Consider the following 23563-nt stretch of genomic DNA (forward strand, 5'->3'; position numbering starts at 1 on the left):
GGCCCCGCAATGGCCGCACGCACAGTGCGACAACAGGGCAACACTTTGGAGTGGCTATGAGGTTGTCGAGAGGTGAGTCTGCGGTAGCCAGATCCCGGTAATCCGTTCAGCAGGCCGCCGGCGTTATGACATTTTACACTTCCAACCTGGAGCATAGGTCCCGCTCTTGCGACTCCACTCTGGCCGGCCAGTCAAGGCAAGCACAGAGGCGAGGGCCAGATGAAAGTGCCCTCTGGAATAGGGGTCCGCGGTGTCGCCACTCACCGTCAGCTCGCCACAAGCCCGGGCCCGGGGGCCCGCGGGGTTATTATTATTATTATTATCTCTCTATAACTTTAGAACCAAAGTTCAGAAAAAATATGAAAACATATCGGGAGATTAGCCGTATAATAGAGTACAAAAAAACAATATTTTGAACATCATCGGTTGAGCCATTTTGGAGTTTTCTTTAAAAAACCCTTAATAAAAGGTCGTAAGTGCCGCGTAAACACGCACTTATGCGCGACATGCAGCTATCTAGAACATCGATAAAATTTAAGTACCTAATTTTTAGATTTTTAAAGCTTCTTATTTAAAACAAAATTGTTAACTATGCATTATCACAATTTGCCTCTGACTAATAACTACCTTTTTTCCTAAATTAAGCGTCCTATATGCTTTTTATTTTATAGATATTGTTAATACATGTTAGCACTCTTCAATAAAAGACAATTTTGTTCTTAAATCTCACTTTTTGAATATTTTATAAGCAATCGTTTTTACCCACCTAAATGAGTAAATACGGGTATTTATCGGGTGCTTTGAGTAAATACCGAGTAAATACTCAGTATTTACTCACCCCTACCCATCTCTAGGAAAAATTACCTATCATCAAACTTTTTTACGGGCCAATTCGAGTCTTAGTTATTCCATCTGCCGTATTACGGATGGCTTTATTCACATCTTTTTATCCACGTGATAAAATAACTGTCAATTTTTAACACCATGGGATAGAAAGTGACGGACACCGTTTTATCACGCTGTCACGTTGACAAAAACGACCATCATAATATATATCCGTACAGTTTCCAATACCTATGCTAACCAAAAATGTCACTTTTGACACTGACACATCTACTTACCAAATTGGAAATAGAAACTAAAGCTCGAATTGGCTTGTTTATAGTAGAACCTATCGTGTACATAGTACATATGTATTTTCTTGGGTCTTACTGCCGTATTCGAACTTCAAGATATTCACAAGAGACGACACGTACTAGATCCATTCTAGATACGTTATTTTTCTTGGGTCTTACTGCCGTATTCGAACTTCAAGATAATCACAAGAGACGACACGTACTAGATCCATTCTAGATACGTTATAGTTTAGATAATAACTAGTTCTCTTTTGCAGCGCAATTCGGGCAACCAATGTCACTTTTACGTTAGATAGCGTAAGATATCTATTAGATGTGAATTGGATCTCTAAGTCATATCCTGAGGAAATCGTTCAAGAGTATCTCCAGAGTCGCGCAAATGTCAAATTTGACAGGTTAGATCTTAAACATATCGTTATCGTATCTTGGTGATGTCTAAAAGATGTCTAAAAGATGTGTAATAGATGTCTATTTCAAAATCCGAATCGGGCCCAAAACCAAAGGGAATCCTACTATTAGTGGCTAAGACCACTCTCATTACCTAACACATCTCAATTTCACTCAACAACTTTCAAAAGCTCCTTTTATATACCATTTGATTGTAAAATTATCCTTATTTCAATACTCGTAAAGGTAGATTTGGTAAAACAATGTTAGGTAGATACGAGGTTGAGATAATTTGTCGGTTTCTTTCATTGCGTGTGGCCGGCCTTAGAGACCTTTCACATTACTCGAAGTGATAACCTATAGGTATCGGTGTCCCACTAACTGCTGCTATGTATTACCAGGCGTGGCTCTCCGCGATTTCATCGCTTTGCTACAGGTAGCTAAAAGTACATCCGTTCGACCCCAATTTTGGGGTTTGCCATAAGCCGCGCGTGCCGCTGTCGCCACCTAGCGGCCATATCTGTGCTGATCGTGACAGACGCGTTTTGTTAGAGAGTGAGTCTTCTGTACCTATAGGCTATATGCTGTGGTACTACTGAACAGCAACTCGAATCGATGTATAAATAGGTAGGTAGATATTGAACCTGAAGGAACTGCACACATATTGAATGAATGAATCAATGATTTTTTTTATTTCAGGCAACTAGTGGCCCATACATATATACCTTAAATCTAGCGTAAGTACATATTACAAAAATATATTTTAAAATCTCACACTACAAATCACATTATTGCGATGCATATTGCTATAGGTCCTCAGTTCGCCGGACGATATCAGACTGTCAGTTAATCTCAAAAGATGACAGTTCCGAACAACTGACAGGCTTATATCGTCCGGCGAACTGGTAACATGTGGGCCCCTTAACACCATAACATCGATGTTCTAATTATCATGTCGGGTAGTTGAGTGTGAAGGGGCTCTAACTCTCAATGGACATGATTATTGTGACTACGAGATTGGTGCAGCAGATTGGGGTATCATTACACGACACTTCGGGGTGGTGGATTAGTAGTTTCGGAGATTATGACACACGGGCATTTTGAGAAGTATTTCTCGTGGTGATTCGGGAATACATTTGGCTCTGTTATCGTGTTGGACTGTGTGAAAGGGCTCTAACTCTTAATTGATATGATTTTGTGACTACGAGATTGGTGCATCAGATTGGGGTATCATTACACGACACTTCGGGGTGGTGGCTTAGTGGTTTCGGAGATTATTAGAGTCTGACCAGCGAGTCGCTGCACAAGCATTTTTACAGAATTCTTCATATGGCAACAATTTTATCTGTCAAAAGTGTCAAACAACTGTCAAAATGTTGACAGCTTCTGTTACCAAACAATATTGATATTTGTGTCACATTTATGTGAGTTTTTATTTGCAAACATATGTTTGACCAGCGAGTCGCTGCACAAGCGTTTTTAGAGAATTCTATATATGGCAATAATTTTAGCTGTCAAAAGTGTCAAAAATATTGTCAAACGAGTTTACACATAACCTAGATTCTCAAATTCTCATGTTAGTTCATTCGTTACGGAAGTTTATAGTTTATATCGTATTATAATGGCTAAACCGATTAGAAGCAGTGTGAGGAGCATGTTATTTAAGATAATCTGTAACTATAATCAAGTTCGACACGACGAAAATGAGAGATTACTAGAAAAGAAGCGAATATTGGACGAAATCATTCAGGCGACCGGTAAGTCATTATCAAACAATGTTGATGCTTCTTGTACCAAATTTAATTTACGAGATAGGAACATTTGTTTGTATTACTAAACTTATGATTTATTTATATTACAGCGGGCGTAGATGACGAAAATGTTAGAGAAACTATTCAAAAGCTAGCAAGCGAACTGAAGAATGTTATTGATAATAACGCATCAGAATCAAGTTATTTAGAGAAAGTGTCTACTATGACAGGTAATATAAATAATCTATATTTTCACATCTAGGTTTATTAATATTTTAGTGTTCTTTTGTTAAAATTCCTATTGTTAAAACTGTTTTTTTTTCAGGTGCAAGCATTCGTACACTACGCACAATTAAAAAAGAGGGTTCTATTAACCAAGGCCAATGGAATACGCCAGGGAAAAAACGACCCCGGCCACCAACTGTGTCAAATTTAGACAATTTTGATGTGTCAGCCATCCGTAATAAAATTAATGAGTTTTATTGCGTCAAAAAGCAGGTACCTACTCTAAGAGCCTTACATGCGGATTTGAAAGAATCTATAGGATTCTCAGGATGTTGTGAAACACTGAGGAAAATACTACACGAGAACGGATTTGAGTTTAAAAAAAATAAAGAAGAGCGCTCCATCCTCATGGAAAAGTTTGAAATATCTGGGTGGAGGCAAAGGTTTCTTAGAGATATACATAAAAAACGGGAAGAAGGAAAAAATATTGTGTATCTTGATGAGACATATGTCCATCAAAATTACAGACCGAAGAAGTCATGGCAAGGGCCTTCAACTTCCGGTTTAGTTGAAAAAATTTCCTCGGGTAAGCGGCATATTATAGTGCATGCTGGATCAGAGCAAGGATTTGTGCCCAATGCTTTGCTTGTTTTTAGCACAAAATCCAAAGCAGCTGACTATCATGATGACATGAACAGTTCTAATTTTTTAAAGTGGCTACGAGAAATGTTAATCCCAAATTTGACTGAGCCCAGTGTAATTGTTATGGACAATGCCAGTTACCATGTAACACAAATAAATAAGCCTCCAACCATGCACAGCTTAAAGGCTGATATTCAAAAATGGCTAAGGGAAAATAATATCCCATATGAAGAGTGTTTCAAAAAGGAGGAATTGATGTGCCTCGTTGAGGAAAATAAAATTGGTCCCATATATGCAGCAGAGGAGTTATTGAAGCAGCATGGGCATGAGGTCCTTAAATTGCCTCCATACCATTGCGATCTAAACGCTATTGAGTTGATATGGAGCCTCACAAAGCGAAAAATAGCCAGCAGAAATGTGGGGCTACCGGGTTCAGATACGGAAAACTTGATCCGAGAATGTTTTGCAATGATTACCCCGGAAGATTGGAAAAAAAGTACAGACCATGTAATAAATGTGGAACGAAAATACAAGTCTAAGGACAACATTACAGACACTGAACTAGCTCCATTCATAATAGAAGTTCGGGAAAGTGACAATGACAGTGATAGTTCTCTGTCAGGAATTGAATTTCTTGAATCCGATTTCGATTATGATTCTTAAATAAATAGGCACCTTCTTTATAAACTAACAATATTAAAAGTAGATTGAAACTAAATTGTGTTTTCTTTCACCTACCTTCAGTTCAGCTCCATTATACAATATGTTACTTTTTATTATTACTAACTTTATAAGTACAACGGGAAGCATAAATATTTCCCTTGTGAAGGTTTACTTTAATAGCACAAGGGAAATATTTATGCTTAATAAATAATCGCCTGTAATTAACCCGAGTTCAAAACTTCAAAATAAAACACAAATAAAGTAATTTTTAATCCTATCAAAAATATAAATGTCATATGAGAACCAAGTTCAATATTATGACATATGCCTTGGTTGTTGACTTCAACGACCAAAGAAATGAGATTTAAAGGGTGCCGTTTAATGGTCAGTCCTGAAATTTATTTGTAACAACAAAGTATCATTTTCTATAACTTAGGAATCTTAGGATAATATAATAACTTACTTTTTGTACAGTTGAAGTAAAGATATTTATGTTTACTACATATTTTTGTAATGATTGACTGATTAGTCTACTAACAATTCGTTCCTTCGTTTTTTAGTATCTCTGATAATAATGATAACTATTCAATCATATTTTTAATTTTTAAGTGGGCTAAATTAGAAGCCAGGGGTTATAATTGCATTGCAACGATATCCTCACTAACTGTATTAAATTTACAGTCTGCTACGTTGCAGACTTCAGTCAGTCACTAATCAAAACAAAAATTAATTACGTATGAATTACCAAGTATCAAATTACTTTTTTTGCACTATGCTTCGTGTTACCAGTTAAAGATTTTTTGAATTTGCCGCTTTTTTTTTGTGCAGCCACTAGCTGGTCAAACTCTACACACGGGCATTTTGAGAAGTATTTCTTGTCGTGATTCGGGAATACTTTTGGCTCTGTTATCGTGTTGGACTGTGTGAAAGGGCTCTAACTCTTAATTGATATGATTTTGTGACTACGAGATTGGTGCAGCAGATTGGGGTATCATTACACGACACTTCGGGGTGGTGGCTTAGTGGTTTCGGAGATTATGACACACGGGCATTTTGAGAAGTATTTCTTGTGGTGATTCGGGAATATTTTGGCTCTGTTATCGTGTTGGACTGTGTGAAAGGGCTCTAACTCTTAATTGATATGATTTTGTGACTACGAGATTGGTGCAGCAGATTGGGGTATCATTACACGACACTTCGGGGTGGTGGCTTAGTGGTTTCGGAGATTATGACACACGGGCATTTTGAGAAGTATTTCTTGTGGTGATTCGGGAATACTTTTGTCTCTGTTATCGTGTTGGACTGTGTGAAAGGGCTCTAACTCTTAATTGATATGATTATTGTGACTACGAGATTGGTGCAGCAGATTGGGGTATCATTACACGACACTTCAGGGTGGTGGGTTAGTGCTTTTGGATTATGGATTATGAATTTATGACACAAGAGTATTTGAAAATTTCTTGGAGTTTTGAGTTCTCATTGTTAGCTCAACCACGGGGGATTCGGAAATACAAAGGATTTATTAAATACGCACATTGACAGATAAAAAGTCATGTAGGTACAGCCTGCCAAAAAAGAGTAGAAATTAAAAAGTGGCAACACTGTAGTGTCGTCCCTATCAAATCAATATATTAGGTGTATAACTTAATTTTTACAGATTCTTAAGTAGTTTTTTTTAATTATAAAAAAATAGTGGACAATGAACTTAATCTTGAAAATATTGTCCATCGTGCTCTATGACCTTGCGCCATCTATCAGGCAGCATACGGGGTCCCTTTGTTTCCCATAAAGTTTTAAGTCATAATGTATTGTTTGTCATATTATCGTTAGTCATAAAACTGAAACCGTTAACTTTTCAGGATTTTCGTAAGGTCATTCTATAGATGGGTTAGGTTAGGTTAGGTTTGTTTTATGGCAATCCTGAAAAGTTACGCGTTTCTGAGAAAAACCAATTATGACTAACGAAAATTCGGACAAACAATACATTATGACTTAAAACTATTTGGGAAACAATAGAGACCCGCAGCATACGGATGCCGTCGCGAAAGAAACTTGCAGGCTTCGAGGCGATAAAATCATCGACGAATTTACGCACATCATCCAGAGTTTTGAACTGTTTACCTTCTAAGCCATGCTGCATTGACCGGAACAAATGAAAATCAGATGGGGCCAAGTCTGGCGAATATGCCGCGTGCGGTAGAACTTCCCATCCCAAATCCAAGAGGGTCTTTTGAGTCACGCGAGCAACGTGAGGTCGAGCGTTGTCATGCAGCAGTATGACTTGCCGGCTTCCTTGCCCAGTAAATGGCCTTTTCTGATCCCGCTCTTCACTCAATTTGTTCAACTGTCGACTGTAGCGTTCCGCTGTCACCGTCTGACCAGTTTCCAGAAGTTCATAATAAAGCACACCCTTCATGTCCCACCAGATACACAGAAGAACTTTCTTAAAGTTTCTGTTCGGTTTCGGCGTCGATGTAGAGGGTTGCCCGGGATCTACCCACGACTTTTTACGTTTGGGATTCTCGTAAAAAATGTACTTCTCATCACCCGTCACAATTTTCCACAAGAAGTCCTTTTTTTGTTGCCGGGCAAGCAGTGAAAGACACGTGTTCATACGTTGACCTAGGTTGTGTTCGGTCAACACACGTGGGACCCATCTTCCAAGTTTATGAATTTTTCCCATTTGGTGCAAACGCTTGGAAATAGCTGTTTGGGTGACTCCTAACTGAGCTGCAAGCTCTTTTTGCGTTTGCGTTGAGTCCTCATCAAGTAAAGCTTGTAATTCCGCATCTTCAAACTTTCGAGGCTGCCCAGGGCGCGGCTGGTCACTAAGATCGAAATTACCACTTCTAAAACGTTTGTACCAATAATTACATGTTTCATAGATACAACGTCGTCACGAAGAACACTACAAATTGATTTTCGTGCTTGAGAAGCATTTTTTCCTTGTTGGAATTCGTATAAGATGCAGTGCCGAATGTGCTGTTTATCAGTTGCCATCGTAAACTTTACTATTTTGAGAGGTTATGTAACTTGTATAGACTTGTCGTTTTGGTGTTCTAAACTCTTGTGTACGATCCTTACAAAATCACAAAAGACCGCGAAATATTTCTGTTTTAAATATTTAGTTTTAAGCTCTTTCTCGGGTGAGCCTCACACCTAGAGAACGCGTCCCCAGGCGGCGGATAGGGGAACGCTCGGCGTCTTGGTAGGCGCAGGGTAGACGGGAAATAAAATACCGTCCGCGGACCAACAGGCCGGAGAAGGACACTTCGTTATCAAACCCCTGCTGCGGGCTTCTCTGACGTATTTGGAGTAGAGGTCGCAGTCAGCGCTGGATGTTTAGGCTGGAGCATCCCAGAAGAGTTGGCGGCGGAAGAGCCCTTGTGGGCCAACGGCGGCTCTCACATCCGAGAAAAGGATGACAGTCTTGGCGTCAGGTGGCAACCGGCCGTAAAAACATAAAGTCAAAAAAAAACAAAATCTCCTAGTATGAAAGTGCAACATAAAAGAACGAGGATAACTGCTAGGGCGTCCCCCGTAAGCGACGGTCAGATGAAACCACAGGCGAAAAATGCTAGGGTGTCCCCTGCAAGCGACGAAACAAGACGCAGCGCAAACAAGTTGCGCATAGCTACCTGGAATATTGGTACTCTGACGGGACGCAGTCAAGAATTGGCTAATACGCTCTATAGACGTAATATTAACATCTGCTGCATTCAAGAGCTTAAGTGGAAAGGGTCAAAGTCCAGAGACATTGGCAGAAACTACCAACTACTATACAATGGCACATCGACAACTAAAAATGGAATTGGAATCGTCCTCGACGAAAACCTCAAACAAAGAGTCATAAAAGTAGAAAGAATCAGCGATCGAATGATGTGCGTAAAACTAGCTCTAGATAATCAACCGGCTTTAAATATAGTTTCGGTGTATGCGCCCCAGTCTGGTTGTGCAAACACGGAGAAAGAATTATTCTGGGGGCACCTAGAAGACTTCCTACAAACAATACCTGCGGAGGAGAGGAGAATAATAGCAGGAGACCTTAACGGCCATGTCGGCAAAACCGCACCAGAAGACTCATCTGTGCACGGAAACTTTGGTTATGGATCCCTTAATAACCAGGGAAAAGATATTTTAAATATTGCTGCCCTTTTAGATTTTCCAATTGTGAATACGTATTTCCAAAAAAAGGAAGAACACCTTATAACCTACAAGAGTGGAAACTCTGCGACACAAATTGACTACTTTCTGTGTGACAGAGCAATCTTTCGTAGTTTCAAAGATTGCAAAGTCATCCCGGGGGATCCGCTAACTGCCCAACACAGGCTTCTGGTCGCCTGTCTAAATATGCCAAATTGGAACCAGACACAGAGGTATCAAAAAAGTGCACCGCGTATAAAATGGTACAATATTACTACCAGTACTCATTTCTTGGAAGAGGTTAACACATACCTAAAGGAGACACTTCATGGTAAAAAACAAAGTAACTTTCTCTGGAACAATTTCCACACATTTTGTCTAAAAAGCGCCGCATCTCACTTAGGAGTATCGAAAGGCAAACTGAAGACCAACAAAGACCCTACATGGTGGAATGAAAAGGTGAAATCGCAACTAAAAGAAAAGAAGGACTCCTTTAAGAAATGGCAGAAAACAAAACTGGAAAGCGACCGCCTAGATTATATCCTGCACAAAAAGAACGCCAGAAAGTGCGTAGCAATATCGAGAGCGACTTCGTTAGACTACTTCTACCAACAGTTAGAACATGCCCAATCCGACGCAGAGATATTTAAGCTGGCTAAACGCCGTAACAACAACACAAAGGATATCAAACGCAACAGGTACATCAAAGACTCCTCCGGAAAACTACTGACCACCAGCAAAGACATCAATAATAGGTGGAAAGAATATTACCAAGCACTCCTCAATGAAGAGTTCCCTCAAGGGCCACTTTCGTCACTACCACCAGTCGAAGGACCAGTTGAAGAGATTGCACAAAATGAGGTCAAAGCAGCTATCTCTAAAATGAAAAATGGGAAAGCAGCAGGACCCGATGAAATCCCATCAGAGCTTTGGAAACACCTAGGGGAGGTCGGTTTAGACTGGCTTACAAATCTATTTAACATAATCCTAGCGAGTGGTAAAATACCAGATATGTGGAGATCGAGCAATCTGATCCCTTTTTACAAAAACAAAGGAGATGTTGCCGAAGTTGGAAATTACAGGGGTATTAAGTTGACTTCACACACCCTAAAAATTTGGGAGAGTGTCCTTGTCAAAAGGCTCACACGAATAACCAAAATCACCCCAAATCAGTGTGGATTCACTAACGGAGTGGGCACAACAGACGCCATACACTCCGTAAAAATACTCCTGGAAAAGTACAAAATGTGCAAAAAGGACCTCCATATTGTATTCATAGACCTAGAGAAGGCCTTCGACCGCGTACCACGAAAACTTATCTGGCAGGCGCTTCGAGCACAAGGTGTCCCAGAACTATACACGGAACTGCTAAAAGATCTGTACCATAACATCACAACCAGTGTAGTCAGCCCAGCAGGAAGAAGTGAACATTTTGAGGTCAAGGTGGGTGTCCATCAAGGTTCGACGCTTAGTCCCACATTATTCAATCTAGTAATGGATTATATTACAAAAGACATCCAAAAACCAGCACCATGGTCTATTCTGTACGCGGACGATATAGCCTTGATAGCAGAAACGCTAGAAGAAGTGCAACAGGATCTCACTGCCTGGCATGAGTCCTTAGAGCAAAGAGGGCTAAAAGTCAGTACACAGAAAACCGAATATATGTATTGCAATTTCTCTGGTACCAGCACAAAAGATGCTCCATGTCCGTCCATCTCAGATGCGCCACTAAAGAGAGTGGAAGAGTTTAAATATCTAGGCTCCATAATTGCACCAACAGCCAGCACCGAGAAAGATATTCAAAACAGGATCAAGACAGGTTGGCTTAAATGGAGATCACTCACTGGTGTTTTATGTGACCCACGTGTACCTGTAAAAATAAAGGGAAATGTGTATAAGAGAGCAGTGAGACCCGCTCTTCTTTATGGCTCCGAATGCTGGCCGACACGAAAAGTGGACGAACAGAAAATGCACGTTACGGAAATGAGAATGCTTCGCTGGTCTGGAGGAGTCACGCGTTTAGATAAAATAAGGAACGAATACATACGCGGAACCTTCAAGGTTGCTAGTATTCCAGACAAAATGAGAGAAGCCCGCCTGCGTTGGTATGGCCATGTTATGAGGCGTGAGGATGACCACGTGACCAAAAGAGTACTTGCCATAGAAGAGGGTAAACAAGGCCCAGGACGACGACAAGCAACCTGGACACAAACTATTAAAAACGACCTAAAAGCTAGCAATGCAGTACCGGAGACAACCCACAACCGTGTGATGTGGCGCAGAACTACTAGGAGGGCTGACCCCAAGTAAAATGGGACAAAAGCCAGGACCAAGAAGAAGAAGTTTTAAGCTCTAAGAAAAAATCTGTAAAAATTAAGTTATACACCTAATATATAAGAGAACGGGACGACACTACAGTGTTGCCACTTTTTAATTTCTACTCTTTTTTGCCAGGCTGTACCATTTACATCAGAGTCATTTTATTATTATTATTTTCTTTGCCACAAATATTTATGGTCAAGCAAATCTTGTCAGTAGAAAAAGGCGCGAAATTCAAATTTTCTATGAGACGATATACCTTTGCGCCTACATTTTTCAAATTTGCCACCTTTTTCTACTGACATGATCTGCTTGACCAACTATACGTATGTATTACACCTTTTTTAGATTTGAAAATTTTGATGTTACTTAATTCTGCGCAGACTCACGCGCAATTAACTGCAGATGTAGTGCATAATTACTTTCCATCGTATTTTCACGGAAACGTACGAACGTATCTTGCTACAGTGGATTTCGGATATAACGACGATGAAGGGACCACCGAAATTTCGACGTTATATCCGGAAGTCGTTATAGGCAAAGGTAAAAATATAAAGACATATATGTATAAATTTAAATCCGAAACGTTAAAACCATCGCTCACACTGTTAACTGTGCATCGGTGGACCTTATGCCTTTTGTGATAAGGTCCACCCATGTACAGTTAGGAGTGTCGCTGTCTGTACGTTTCGAAAGAGTGAATCTAAACAGTCAATATCCACCTATAAACAAAAGGTCACCACATTTGCTAACCATCTGTCGATGTAAACAAAAGATAAGAAGGTAAAGCTCTATTGTCCTTTGACGACCGACTCCGGTCGCAATATCTGCATGGGATTTCTAAGAACTTGTTACAAATGGTTCATTAAAAATCGTCGCTACACCCGAATTCGGCGCTACACCCGAAGTCGCTATATCCACACATGAATCTTGTACTAAAATATGCTTTAAATTCATGGGACTTGGATTTTACGTCGCTATAACCGAATGGTCGCTACAACCAAGGTCGTAATAAATGAAATCCACTGTATTTCAGTTAGTTTCGGTTCAAAATGTACTGAGGTTGACTGAAGTAGCATGACAAATACCAACGAGAAAATACGATGAAAAACAATGGGGTTGGCCGGTGGAAGTTTTTAGCAGATGGCGCCATCATAGCTTGCCCTGTCAATCACTAGAATTGTGTAAATTTTTTATTGTTGTAATACCCTGGATGCCAGCCCTTTAAGCCAAACCTCATAGAAAAAGGGACAAGCTATGATGGCGCCATCTATGCAAACCTTTGACAGTTGCCAACCCCATTAGGCCATTATGCACTACATCTGTAACGGCAAAACCACAGACAAAACATCCTCCAGGCTGAGGATAGTCGCGCTACCCCCTCTGCCACGCAAACGGTAATTTTACTTCATGTTCAAGTCGAAAGTGTCTTTGTGTGACGTCCGTGTCTTTGAACGGACCAATCACGGCACGGGACCTCGCTCACCTCGTCACGCGCACCCCCGCATTTTCGGCATCATCGGTTGCATGAAATAATTGCTCTAAACTTGGTCTAGAGGATTCCTAGTCTATGGGCAAAACCCATCATTCATGTGTGTGGTCTGTAATCGATGATCAGACATTAGATTGGATGTCAAGGTGGCAGGAAGCGAGAGTGGTAGTTTTGACAATTCCCTATTAGGACTAATAACAGTTCTTCAAACAACTGCCACTGTAATGGTAGCTCAGTGGCGGGCCAACAGAAACTTTAATATGTAATCATTTTACCCAACAGTATAGTTGAATTATATATTTATCCAACTGAAAAAAAGCGGCCATGTGCGAGTCGGACTCCGTAAGGGTTCCGTAGCAGCAAGTAACATAATAAAATTGCAGTTTACGATTTATGACGTATTAAAAAAAAACTACTGACTAGATCTCGTTCAAACCAATTTTCGGTGGAATAATGTACATAATACTTATATTTTTTTAGTTTTATCTATCTCTTACCTATTTTAGAAGTTATAGGGGGGGGGGGGGGACACATTTTACCACTTTGGAAGTGTCTCTCGCGCAAACTATTCAGTTTAGAAAAAAAATATATTAGAAACCTCAATATTATTTTTGAAGACCTATACATAGATAGATACCCCACACGTATGGGTTTGATAAAAAAATAATTTGGCCAAGTCCGAGATAGCTCGAGGCATTTAGTGTTCCGTACGGCTACCATCAGTTTGGCATTGACATAAACGATAACGTGAACGTAATTTACTTCCTATAGGTATATCTCTTTCGCACTAATATGTCAGTAGGAGCGAGATACATAGAAAGTAAATTACGTTCACGCCCACGGTAGCGTTTATGTCAATGCCAAACTGATGGTAGCCGTACCGCTCGCATCGTTACATTTTACAGAGGTTGTTTGCCTGTTTTTAGGATACCGTATTCAACTACACACACACAGAACTATAGTACAAAGTGTCTAAATGCGAAGGCCGAAGGCCGAGCTTTAGCAAAATGTCATCGCTTTAGCACAGAGCAATAGTACAAGTGTCTAAACGTGAAGGCCAAAGGCCGACCTCCGCGTAGCCCGAAGGCCCGAAGCGTCCAGGATGTCAGTGCTTTAACACAGAACAATAGTACAAGTGTCTAAATGCGAAAGCCGAAGGCCGAGCTCCGCGTAGGGCCGAAGGCCCGAAGCGTCCAGGATGTTAGTACTTAAACACAGAACAATAGTATAAGTATCTAAATGCGAAGGCCGAAGGCCGAGCTCCGCGTAGGGCCGAAGGCCCGAAGCGTCCAGGCTGTCAGTTCTGTGTTTAACCACTGGCATCTTGCAGGCTTCGGGCCTTCGGCCCTACGCGGAGCTCGGCCTCCGGCCTTCGCATTTAGACACTTGTATTAATTACCTGTGTTTAGAACTGACCTCCTGGAAGCTTCGGGCTTTCGGCCCAATGCGACTTCAGCGTTTGAATCTTGCGACTTAGACACTTGTACTTAAAAATACTTGGAAAAGTTACGGGAGGCGCGCGTCTGTCGGACGCTTCGGATCTTCGAATCGCTCCTTCGGCCTTTGCATTTAGTTAGATTCTTGTACTATTGCTTTGTGTTTGAATACCGAAGTCGAGCATCTCGCGAATGCTTGATGTATTATAATAATTTAGAGTAAGGCCAGGCGCGCACCACGATTTTTTGTCCTGCGACAATTTTGTCGCAGAAATGCAACGTATGTGTTTATATGTTAGTGCGCGCATATGCGACAAAAATATCGCAGCGATTTTAAAATTGTGATTTGTGACATTTTTCCGCGATTGTTCGCGACGCGATTGTCGCAAAGTGAATTGCAGCATGCGGAGTTGTATGGCCCCGCGCGCACTATGATAATAAAATCGCAAACCGGCCGGACCTCAGTCGGCATTTCGCTCTCCAAACCCCAACATCTCGGCACCTGCATCTCCAATGGAGTCTCAAAATGAGACGCTAGATGTTGACCATTTAATTATGGAAATAGACGGGGATCACCTTTGTGTTATAAATGCTCAAAGTCATACAGCAATCGCATACCTATTAAAGACACGTTTCATGACAAGCGACTGGTACGAAATCCATGTTGAGAATGAACAAATCGTCGACTTTTTCATCGCAGTGCGCGCAGTGAATTTTCTGCGATATATTACAGCGCGATTCTAAAATCGTGTCGTAAAAATTAATATATCGTGGTGCGCGCTTGGCCTATAATACCTTAAATGTATACTCCTTCAATTTGAATTTAGAACTCATTATTATTTTTTATTTGATTTTGTTTCTAGTTCTATGCCATATATATAGACTTTAATATTATTTAGAACTGCTAAAAAACAAGATCGGCTTACTTTAAATATTTCGTCAATTTTACCTTTGTTTCTAAAAACTGTGATATTTAACTGTCATATACTATTATAATGTCTTCCAAAATTATTTTCTCGTAACAGGACTGAGGGGCTACCGCGAAAACCGAAATTCGCAATTTGCGGGGATCTTTCTCTTTTACTCCAATGAAGGCGTAATTAGAGTGACAGAGAAAAATGCTCGCAATTTGCGAACTTCTATTTTCGCGGTTATCGGTTATAGCCCTGAATCTTGTTGCTCACCGATCCGTTCAAAAATATACATAAGTACTGAATATAATTAATAGATATTATGAATGGTTTAATATGAACGAAACCATCGACACGAGAAGAAGAAGAAGAATAGATATTATAATTATACAATTAATACAGAAATGTAATGGTACTTAATGAAAAGGAATATTGTGTATATTGTTTCGACGAATCAGATACTCTCAATAAAATCTATACATGAGGCCAAAGCTGTTCATAAATATTAAATGACTTTATTATCTCTATACGCCTTACTAACTTTATGTGTCCTATTGTGGAAAAAAAAAACACAACGACAGTCAAGAACGGAATTCTTAATTTGAATTTTTCAGATTTTTGAGATGCTTAGTCCATTGGTTCGAAAGCCCGTTCGAAATTGAAACTTATTTGCAATATAATAAGGTCGTATTTTGTAGATCTCTCTCATACTTATAGTAGGCTATTGAGATAAAATTAAATATCCCACAAAAATAAGCAAGCAGAATTAAACTTTGTGTCAAAGACATAAGTCATAAATTTCAATGCCAAAGTTTTAACTAAGGATGTTTCTCGCCTAATATGAATGACCAGTGTAAGCATCAGTTAGCTAGCCCTAAGCAACCAAAGGTCAAGCTGCAGTTGAAAAACTAATAAAGATAAAGTTAAGCTGATAATTTTCCCGCCGTCTCCATGCTTCTTTAAGTTGGGTATTGACTGGTCAGCTGCCTGTTAGCTATAGTTTTCGCGAAAATCGCCAGGACAGAGGTGAAAAATTTTGTATGAAAACTTGCAACTTTAAATGCATTTTTGACGAAACTATTGCAGTCTAAAATGAAGTCAAAATCAGTCCATCGACTCAATTTTTTGCAAGCTTTCTAATGGTACCCCACACGATTCTTACAAATGAAAAAAGTTTCAGCCTACCCCTCTCAACCCCCTAAATTTCCCCCTTTAATAGGAAATAAGCAGTTTTGACTTATTTACAATATGAGTGGTGGTAATTTCTATAACTGTTCCAAATTTTAGGTATCTATGTCAAACGGTCTCTGAGAAAAACGTATTTAACTGATTTGCAAGACCGAAGTGATCCCATAAGTGTTCCGTAAACAAAGTTTTGTACGGAACACTAAAAATGAGTTTCAGTTGTAAGTATGGGCAAACCCCAAAATTTATTGTTTTTTTTTTCTATTTTTGTGTGAAATCTTAATGCGGTTCACAGAATACATCTACTTACCAAGTTTTAACAGTATAGTTCTTATAGTTTCGGAAAAAACTGGCTAAAAAGGAATGGTATTATTTTCGAGTGTGCGTATGAATATAGAAATGAAACGTTGAGCCATTTAGAGTCCTAGCTAAATTGGTTGTTCAACATTGACGCTATGAAATATCCAATTTAGCTAGAACCCTAAATGGCTGGACAATCACGGAGCGTGACTGTTCCTAAGAGATAGATTTTGAATCGTCAGACCTAAAATACCCTCCCTCGGCTATATTGCTTGCTTGCATACATGGACACTTGTAAATGTAACATCGTAATTCAAAATTATCAAAGAACTGATTTAATTTGACTCACGCTAGGACGGCCCGAGAGGTCCAACACGTCATTTTCTATGACGGCTGATCACGGATCACGTGATGCTTTCCATAAAAAAACGAAGCGCTGAAAGCTCCAGCCCGGCCCGGTCTAGCGTGGGTCATCCTTTATCGTTCAGCCCCGCTATCCACGTAAATCCCAGCGTACTTGTACAAGTACAAATCCGCTAGGCGCATCATATTTGCTAAGTTCACGACTGGTGCTGCCCTCTTGTGGGTTTTTCTACGTTAAATCTTATAGAGTAAAATTAGTTCCAACAGCTGCCGCTATTAATGTGCGACATTCCTTAAGTTTACTTGTGTTTGTGACATTTAGCGCCACCATAGAGAAACATAAGTAAGGAAAGAGTGGTACTTAACTCCATACATTCGTTTAAAAGATTCTAAAGAGTTCTTGATTTAAGGTGGTTCGCCTAGGTTACTCAAAACTTAACTCTCGCTAGATGGCACCACTTTTGCAAAATTTCACATTTTATTTCTTTGTGGAATTGTCTTGGTATTTGTATACTTAAAAGTATGTTTCGCGCACTCTTTAAGTAAATATTGAACTATTAAAATAAACATTGAATAATTCATTGTGCAAAAACCACCTTTTTAATTCGACGGAGTGTTGCTGTCACGCTTTTTCCTACTATTACTCACACATGCAAACAGTATTTCCGTGATCCTTGTAGTAGACAATTTCACACAACGTAAGTATGTTGCAATAGCGTAACGGTATGTTCGTGGAAATACGTGCAAGAGGATTGGGGTTCAAGACTGGTGCGAGTAGGTAATTTCTTTTTGTTTCTCCTTTGTGTTATCTTAAACGAGCAATTATTAGATATATAATTATTTATTTATATATTTGGATGGTATCAGAAACGGCTCTAACGATTTCGATGAAATTTGCTATAAGGGGTTTGATCTCTTAGCTAGGTCTATGAGAAAACGCGCATTTTTGAGTTTTTATGTTTTGTAAGCTTTGGTCGGTCTCCCAGATATTCAATCTCCGCTTGGCAACTAATCCCAGAATTGGCATGCGCACTAGTTTTTACGAAAGCGACTGCCCTGACCTTTCAACCCAGAGAGTAAACTTATTTGGATTAGTCCGGTTTCCTCACATTGTTTTCTTTCACCGAAAAATAGGTATCGGTGTATAAATAGGTAGGTATCAAATGCTATTTCGTACAAAAGTTCGAAAAATCATTGGTACGAGCCGGGGTTAGAACCCGCGACCTCCGAATTGCTTTCCGTTAGGCCAGCAGCGCTTCCCCCACATACTCAGTGTTATCAGGTTTTTTTGAAAATCAAAAACGATTACTTATGAAAGCAGAAGAATATAAATAATCGTATTAGATTTATAATTGTTACATATTTGCCGTAACTTATTTTTAAAATGTGTTTTTTAATTAAAAGACACTTCAAGATTGTTTACCTTATTTCTAATGCTAAAAAAAACAAACTATAGTAATAATTGTGTTTTTCATTCATAGACAAAATCCATTATTTTTAACCACAGGAAATTTTATACACTTATTTTTAGGGTTCCGTACCCAAAGGGTAAAACGGGACCCTATTACTAAGACTTCGCTGTCCGTCCGTCCGTCCGTCCGTCTGTCACCAGGCTGTATCTCACGAACCGTAATAGCTAGACAGTTGAAATTTTCACAGATGATGTATTTCTGTTGCCGCTATAACAACAAATACTAAAAACAGAATAAAATAAAGATTTGAATGGGGCTCCCATACAACAAACGTGATTTTTGACCAAAGTTAAGCAACGTCGGGAGTGGTCAGTACTTGGATGGGTGACCGTTTTTTTTTGCTTTTTTTGTTTTTTTTTTTGCATTATGGCACGGAACCCTTCGTGCGCGATTCCGACTCGCACTTGCCCGGTTTTTATTGCAGTGAGGATGTCCTGATTGTAAAAATCAGAGAGATTAGGTAGAGTATAATTTCTAATTATCTTTGTAAAAATAAAAGAATACGTGTTGCCCATACTTAATAATCGATTTATGATAATAAGAAAAATTAAATAAAAATAAAAAAACAATACGAAAAGGTGTAACAAAAATACAAAAAGTTATGTTCCAGCATACAATGACTGGGGATCGAACCGGGAATCTTCCGTTTGCAAGCAAAAAAGCGACTGTTTGCGTAACACGCCATGATAGTTCTTAGCTAAGCTGACGAACTTCTCGCTTAGGTCAATTAACTACCTGTCAAATAAATATCAGTGTCAACAAAATTGCACTAAACATGACGGCACTCCAAATTCGAGCCGTGGTCAGCCCGGCAACGTCGGAAATGGTATGGCAACGTCGCAAATGTATCTGTATACGACATTTGTGACACACACATACGTAAAATTGATGAAAAGTTAACTATGATTTTTGCATGATTTCTGTATGAAACATTGTTTTCCTGTTAATTTCGCGCAAACGAATATTCGAAAGAAGATAAATGCGGAAATATTTGTGTACTAATAGTGTGTAGTTACTTAATGAGCTTTGATTGAATTTAAATTAATTTAATTTAATTTGATGTATGAAAAGCGAACCACCTTAAAAGGTTTTATTTTGTTTAAGATCGTCAACGGCCACGTGATACCTTTGTAACCGCTTATTATTAGCCTGGCTGTATGCGTATTTATTATAATATACCACTGACATGGTGTAAAAATATATCAAAGGACCTTCGTATTACATTTATCTCTGAATGGAGAGATGATGTCATTATCATCGAAATGAAAAGTAATGAACACAAAATCATGTGGCCATCCATTATGTCAACTGTATTAGGCTGGATTGAGCCATATCTACAAATCGTCACGGATAATTAGGCAGGCCATATTGTCGTGCGTAGGGTGACCAGGCCTTACAAATTTGGTGAGACTTTAAAAATGTCATACAGACAGGCAAATGTAAAATCTTCAGAAGTAGCTTATAGTTTTCTGTTAGACGCTTCCTGATTACTAGGTACGTGTATCAGCGCAACAGTATAAGGTATTCTGTTTTTGAAATGAAACAAAATTGGAAATATTCACCGCGTTTTCTTTCAATACAAAATTACAACTTCACTAGCAGACTGAATTAATTCAGTATTATTTAACAACCTGAAACGTCATTACATACAATCACAGAACATTTTTAAGTAACTATTTAAGCGTATTATGATTGTTTTAATTTTTGGTTCTTTTTCAATGAAATAAATTTTACTTTATCTTATCTTATCTATTATTTTGTACCTGCATATTGCGCGCATATTGACCAAATAATGTTTAATTTTCGAAACTCATACCAAGAATATTTGTCAATGCACCTTAACCATTGTCACCCTAGTGAAGCACATCTGCAGCCACAATAGCAATGATTAGCTCTCCGCGCCGCATTGTCAACGTCGCCCTCGGCCTCGCGGCACTGTCGCCGTCACTCGTCACTTGTCAGTTGTCACCCAACGACAACTAATGGGATTGTTGTTTGGTAATCGATAACATCAAATATAACTATCGTGCTATGACACGGATGTACCATCGCCCACACTGTTAACTGTACATTGGACCTTATGCCTTTTGTAATAAGGTCCACCGATGTACAGTTAGGAGTGTAAATTAGTGGCTTGAAATTAGTTTCATGACATTAGTTTTACCTACATTTTCACGTGTAATTTAATATTTTCGTAAAGCATGCATTAATTTCATGAAAGCAAATCAATTTCGTGCCCTGCGCGATTTTTTGGTGAAATTAGTGTCATGCAACTAATTTCGTAGTGTAAATGCGACGTGAAAACTTAGTGTCGGGAAATTGTCTACGCTATGCGGACGTGTAGCTTCGATGCTGATGCGGCCATGGTCACTGCGATACTGTGAATTTCACGACACTGATTGTTTCACGAAATTACTTTCGCATTCATCGAAACTACTTACGTGAAACTGATTTCAACATGCATGACACTAATTTCGTAATGTAAATCCCACTTAAGACGACGGTACGGATGTTTAACGACCTTATTATGACTATTTGAAACCAAGGGTGACCCTAGGGCTGGCTCATTCCTAGGCCAAAGAATAGGCATAGCTATTCAGCGTGGGAATGTAGCCAGCCTTATGGGCACCCTTCCGCAGGGGACAGATCTGGGGGACCTAAGGTAGGTGGGTAAGTTTTATTTATTTATTTTATTAGTTTTAATTTATTTAGTTTTTACTTAATTTTAATAATATTTGTACAAGTTTTGTTATTAAATAAACGACCTCCTAGCTATTTCTAATATTTCTGTAGGTGATCAACAACTCTGTACAATTTGTTTGTCAAAAAATTCAATTTGACACGTACATTCAAATTGTCTCGCTAAAATTCAAGTTAGCAGTTACTAGGGGCAGTTTACCTCAAATTACCGTCGTTCTACCCTAAGACCTCACTAATTTTCACAGAAAAACACCGCAACAAGCTCCGTCTTTATCATAAAGTCAACACTGCAATGTTGCACCAATATTTATATAATGGGGACCACCTTTTGACGCCTCTGTATTTGGGTTCTACCCTTTTTAAATATTTACCAACTTATCTTACACTTGTGGCAATCAACTATCACTCTTACTCGTATAAGAACAGAGTTTAAAGAAGATATTTCTTAAGTTTGGCGACGGTAGTATAAAGTTAGTTAAGTCGGTCATTCGTCATCGACGGATGTCACATTACAATCTTTTTGAAGCACAAAAGATTCGGGTTTTCTTTTGATCGGTGGTTTTTATACAAATCTGTGGGCCTACAATGGTGGCGCGTTTATTGTCTGAGATAGCTGCCGTCTCTTTCTAACAAGTAAGTGCCAGAGTAACGCAAGACAAGATAGATGAAATAAATGCAACCATCATATCCAAAATTCATTCCGATCGTATTACTATTATGATTGTTTGAGCGAATGTGAATGAGATGAACCTCGATATAACCAGCCATTTGAGCTTCATATCTTTAAGAACTAACGGCCCGATTCGACCAATGCTTATAAAAAGTCACAGCAATACGATACTGATCTGTCAGTGTCAAAAGTGACGTTGCTTCAACCAAAAAAAGTCACTTTTGACAATAACAGATCGGTATCGTACCGCTGTGACTTCTTATAAGCATTTCGAATCGGGCCGTAAGCGTAATCGAATCGAACTGTTCTTATGCTTGGTTTTCATAAGGGGCCCACACAGCCACAGATTACCAGTTTGCCGGACGATATATGCTGTTAGTTATTCGGAACTGTCACCTTTTGCGTTTAACTGACAGCCTGGACCCCTATTCGACAAGCGACTTTTGACGTATCGTGTTGATCTCCCGTTGATGTGGGAAAAACCATAAGTTCTCGAATACGTACAATGTCAAAATTTGACATTAACAATCCACAGTTAGGGTGACAAGCAAACCAAACCGAACCACCCTTAGTTTAGAGTTGAGTTTTGGTTGTACCAAATGATATTATCCACCGTTGATGGAATCAACACTCAATATGCAATAAAATCAACTGTTGATTTGACGTGGATGCGAAATCTGACAGTTGCACATGTCGAATTTGGCCCCTGATATCGTCCGGCGAACTGGTAATCTGTGGGCCCCTTTAGCGTTCGACTCGCCTATGTAATAGGAAGCATTGACAATAATATGTACTACTGATCTCATTCTGAAAGATAACGTCCAATGCGTGCTCTAGCTAGCTTACCTATCATATTATACGACGAAAACCAGCAATGTATATATGATTGATCATTATACTTGTATTCTCAATAATTCAGGTTGCCTTTTGTGTGGAAGTCGATTCAATTTGTATGGAGAGGTGTGAATTGTCATCGAAATAGATAATAATGGATGGGTTTCCACCATAATCGGGTCCATGAGTTGATGATGAATGATGGATCAATCAGATTTCTTATATTTGATAGTGATCGGTACGGTAACATTATACTTACCTACTTTAGAAAAAAATACAAGATTAACGTGAAAAGTTTTTAAGAAGAAAATTTAAATATCCATGGGAAGATATTTTTATCGTGATTTGCGTGCCTACTTAGATTGTTTTTTGTTAAAAACTTGTGGGATAATGTTTTATTATTCATTTATTATTGTATTTTACTCTAAGAAAGGGGACAGATACCTTTTGTAAAAATAGGCAAGCCTTTTACTTTAGAGTGTTATAAACGGACTCTTGTCACTGGTACAGTCGGCGTCACAGATATGTTATTAATAGGGCGAAAAATGTAAACAATGTTTACTAAACATATCTGTAAGATAACATGTCATGGTATGTGTATGGTAACATGTCTGTAAGGTAATAAATCATACAACACAGAATTTATACAGCTAATTGCTGCTAATGCTGCTATTATGCAGCTTTTAGTAACCACAAATGCTTTAAGCTGAATAATGTCTGAGTAACTGTGTAAGAAATAAGTATTATTCAGCTTTAATATGCAAAGCCGATACTATGCAAAATTTATTCAGCATTTATTGGTATAAAGGCCCCACTAGGCCCACATATTTTCTTATTCCGAATTTAGTAATTTCCACCGCATATACACAAAATTTATGCAATCTTAATTTGAATAAGATGATAATTTTACTCTATTATCCTGCTTGTGTGT

General features: G+C 39.0%; 1 protein-coding gene across 1 annotated transcript; it reads left to right on the forward strand.

Moving 5' to 3' along the window:
* Positions 1-2809: 2809 nt before the first annotated feature.
* On the forward strand, positions 2810-4859 carry LOC134675038 (uncharacterized). Its single transcript, XM_063533184.1, has 3 exons — positions 2810-3280; positions 3385-3504; positions 3600-4859. The coding sequence occupies exons 1-3, from the start codon at positions 3145-3147 to the stop codon at positions 4802-4804; spliced, it is 1461 nt and encodes a 486-aa protein (XP_063389254.1). The 5' UTR covers positions 2810-3144; the 3' UTR covers positions 4805-4859.
* Positions 4860-23563: the final 18704 nt, after the last annotated feature.

The sequence above is a fragment of the Cydia fagiglandana genome, chromosome 21, assembly GCF_963556715.1.
Source record: "Cydia fagiglandana chromosome 21, ilCydFagi1.1, whole genome shotgun sequence".
NCBI classification, from domain to species: domain Eukaryota; kingdom Metazoa; phylum Arthropoda; class Insecta; order Lepidoptera; family Tortricidae; genus Cydia; species Cydia fagiglandana.

Bases quoted from the DNA above. Each gene is read 5' to 3' on its own strand.
- LOC134675038 (XM_063533184.1), top strand. From the start codon at position 3,145: ATGGCTAAACCGATTAGAAGCAGTGTGAGGAGCATGTTATTTAAGATA. The intron at 3,281-3,384 runs GTAAGTCATTAT...TTTATATTACAG, and splicing joins CGAAATCATTCAGGCGACCG to CGGGCGTAGATGACGAAAAT. The intron at 3,505-3,599 runs GTAATATAAATA...TTTTTTTTTCAG, and splicing joins GAAAGTGTCTACTATGACAG to GTGCAAGCATTCGTACACTA.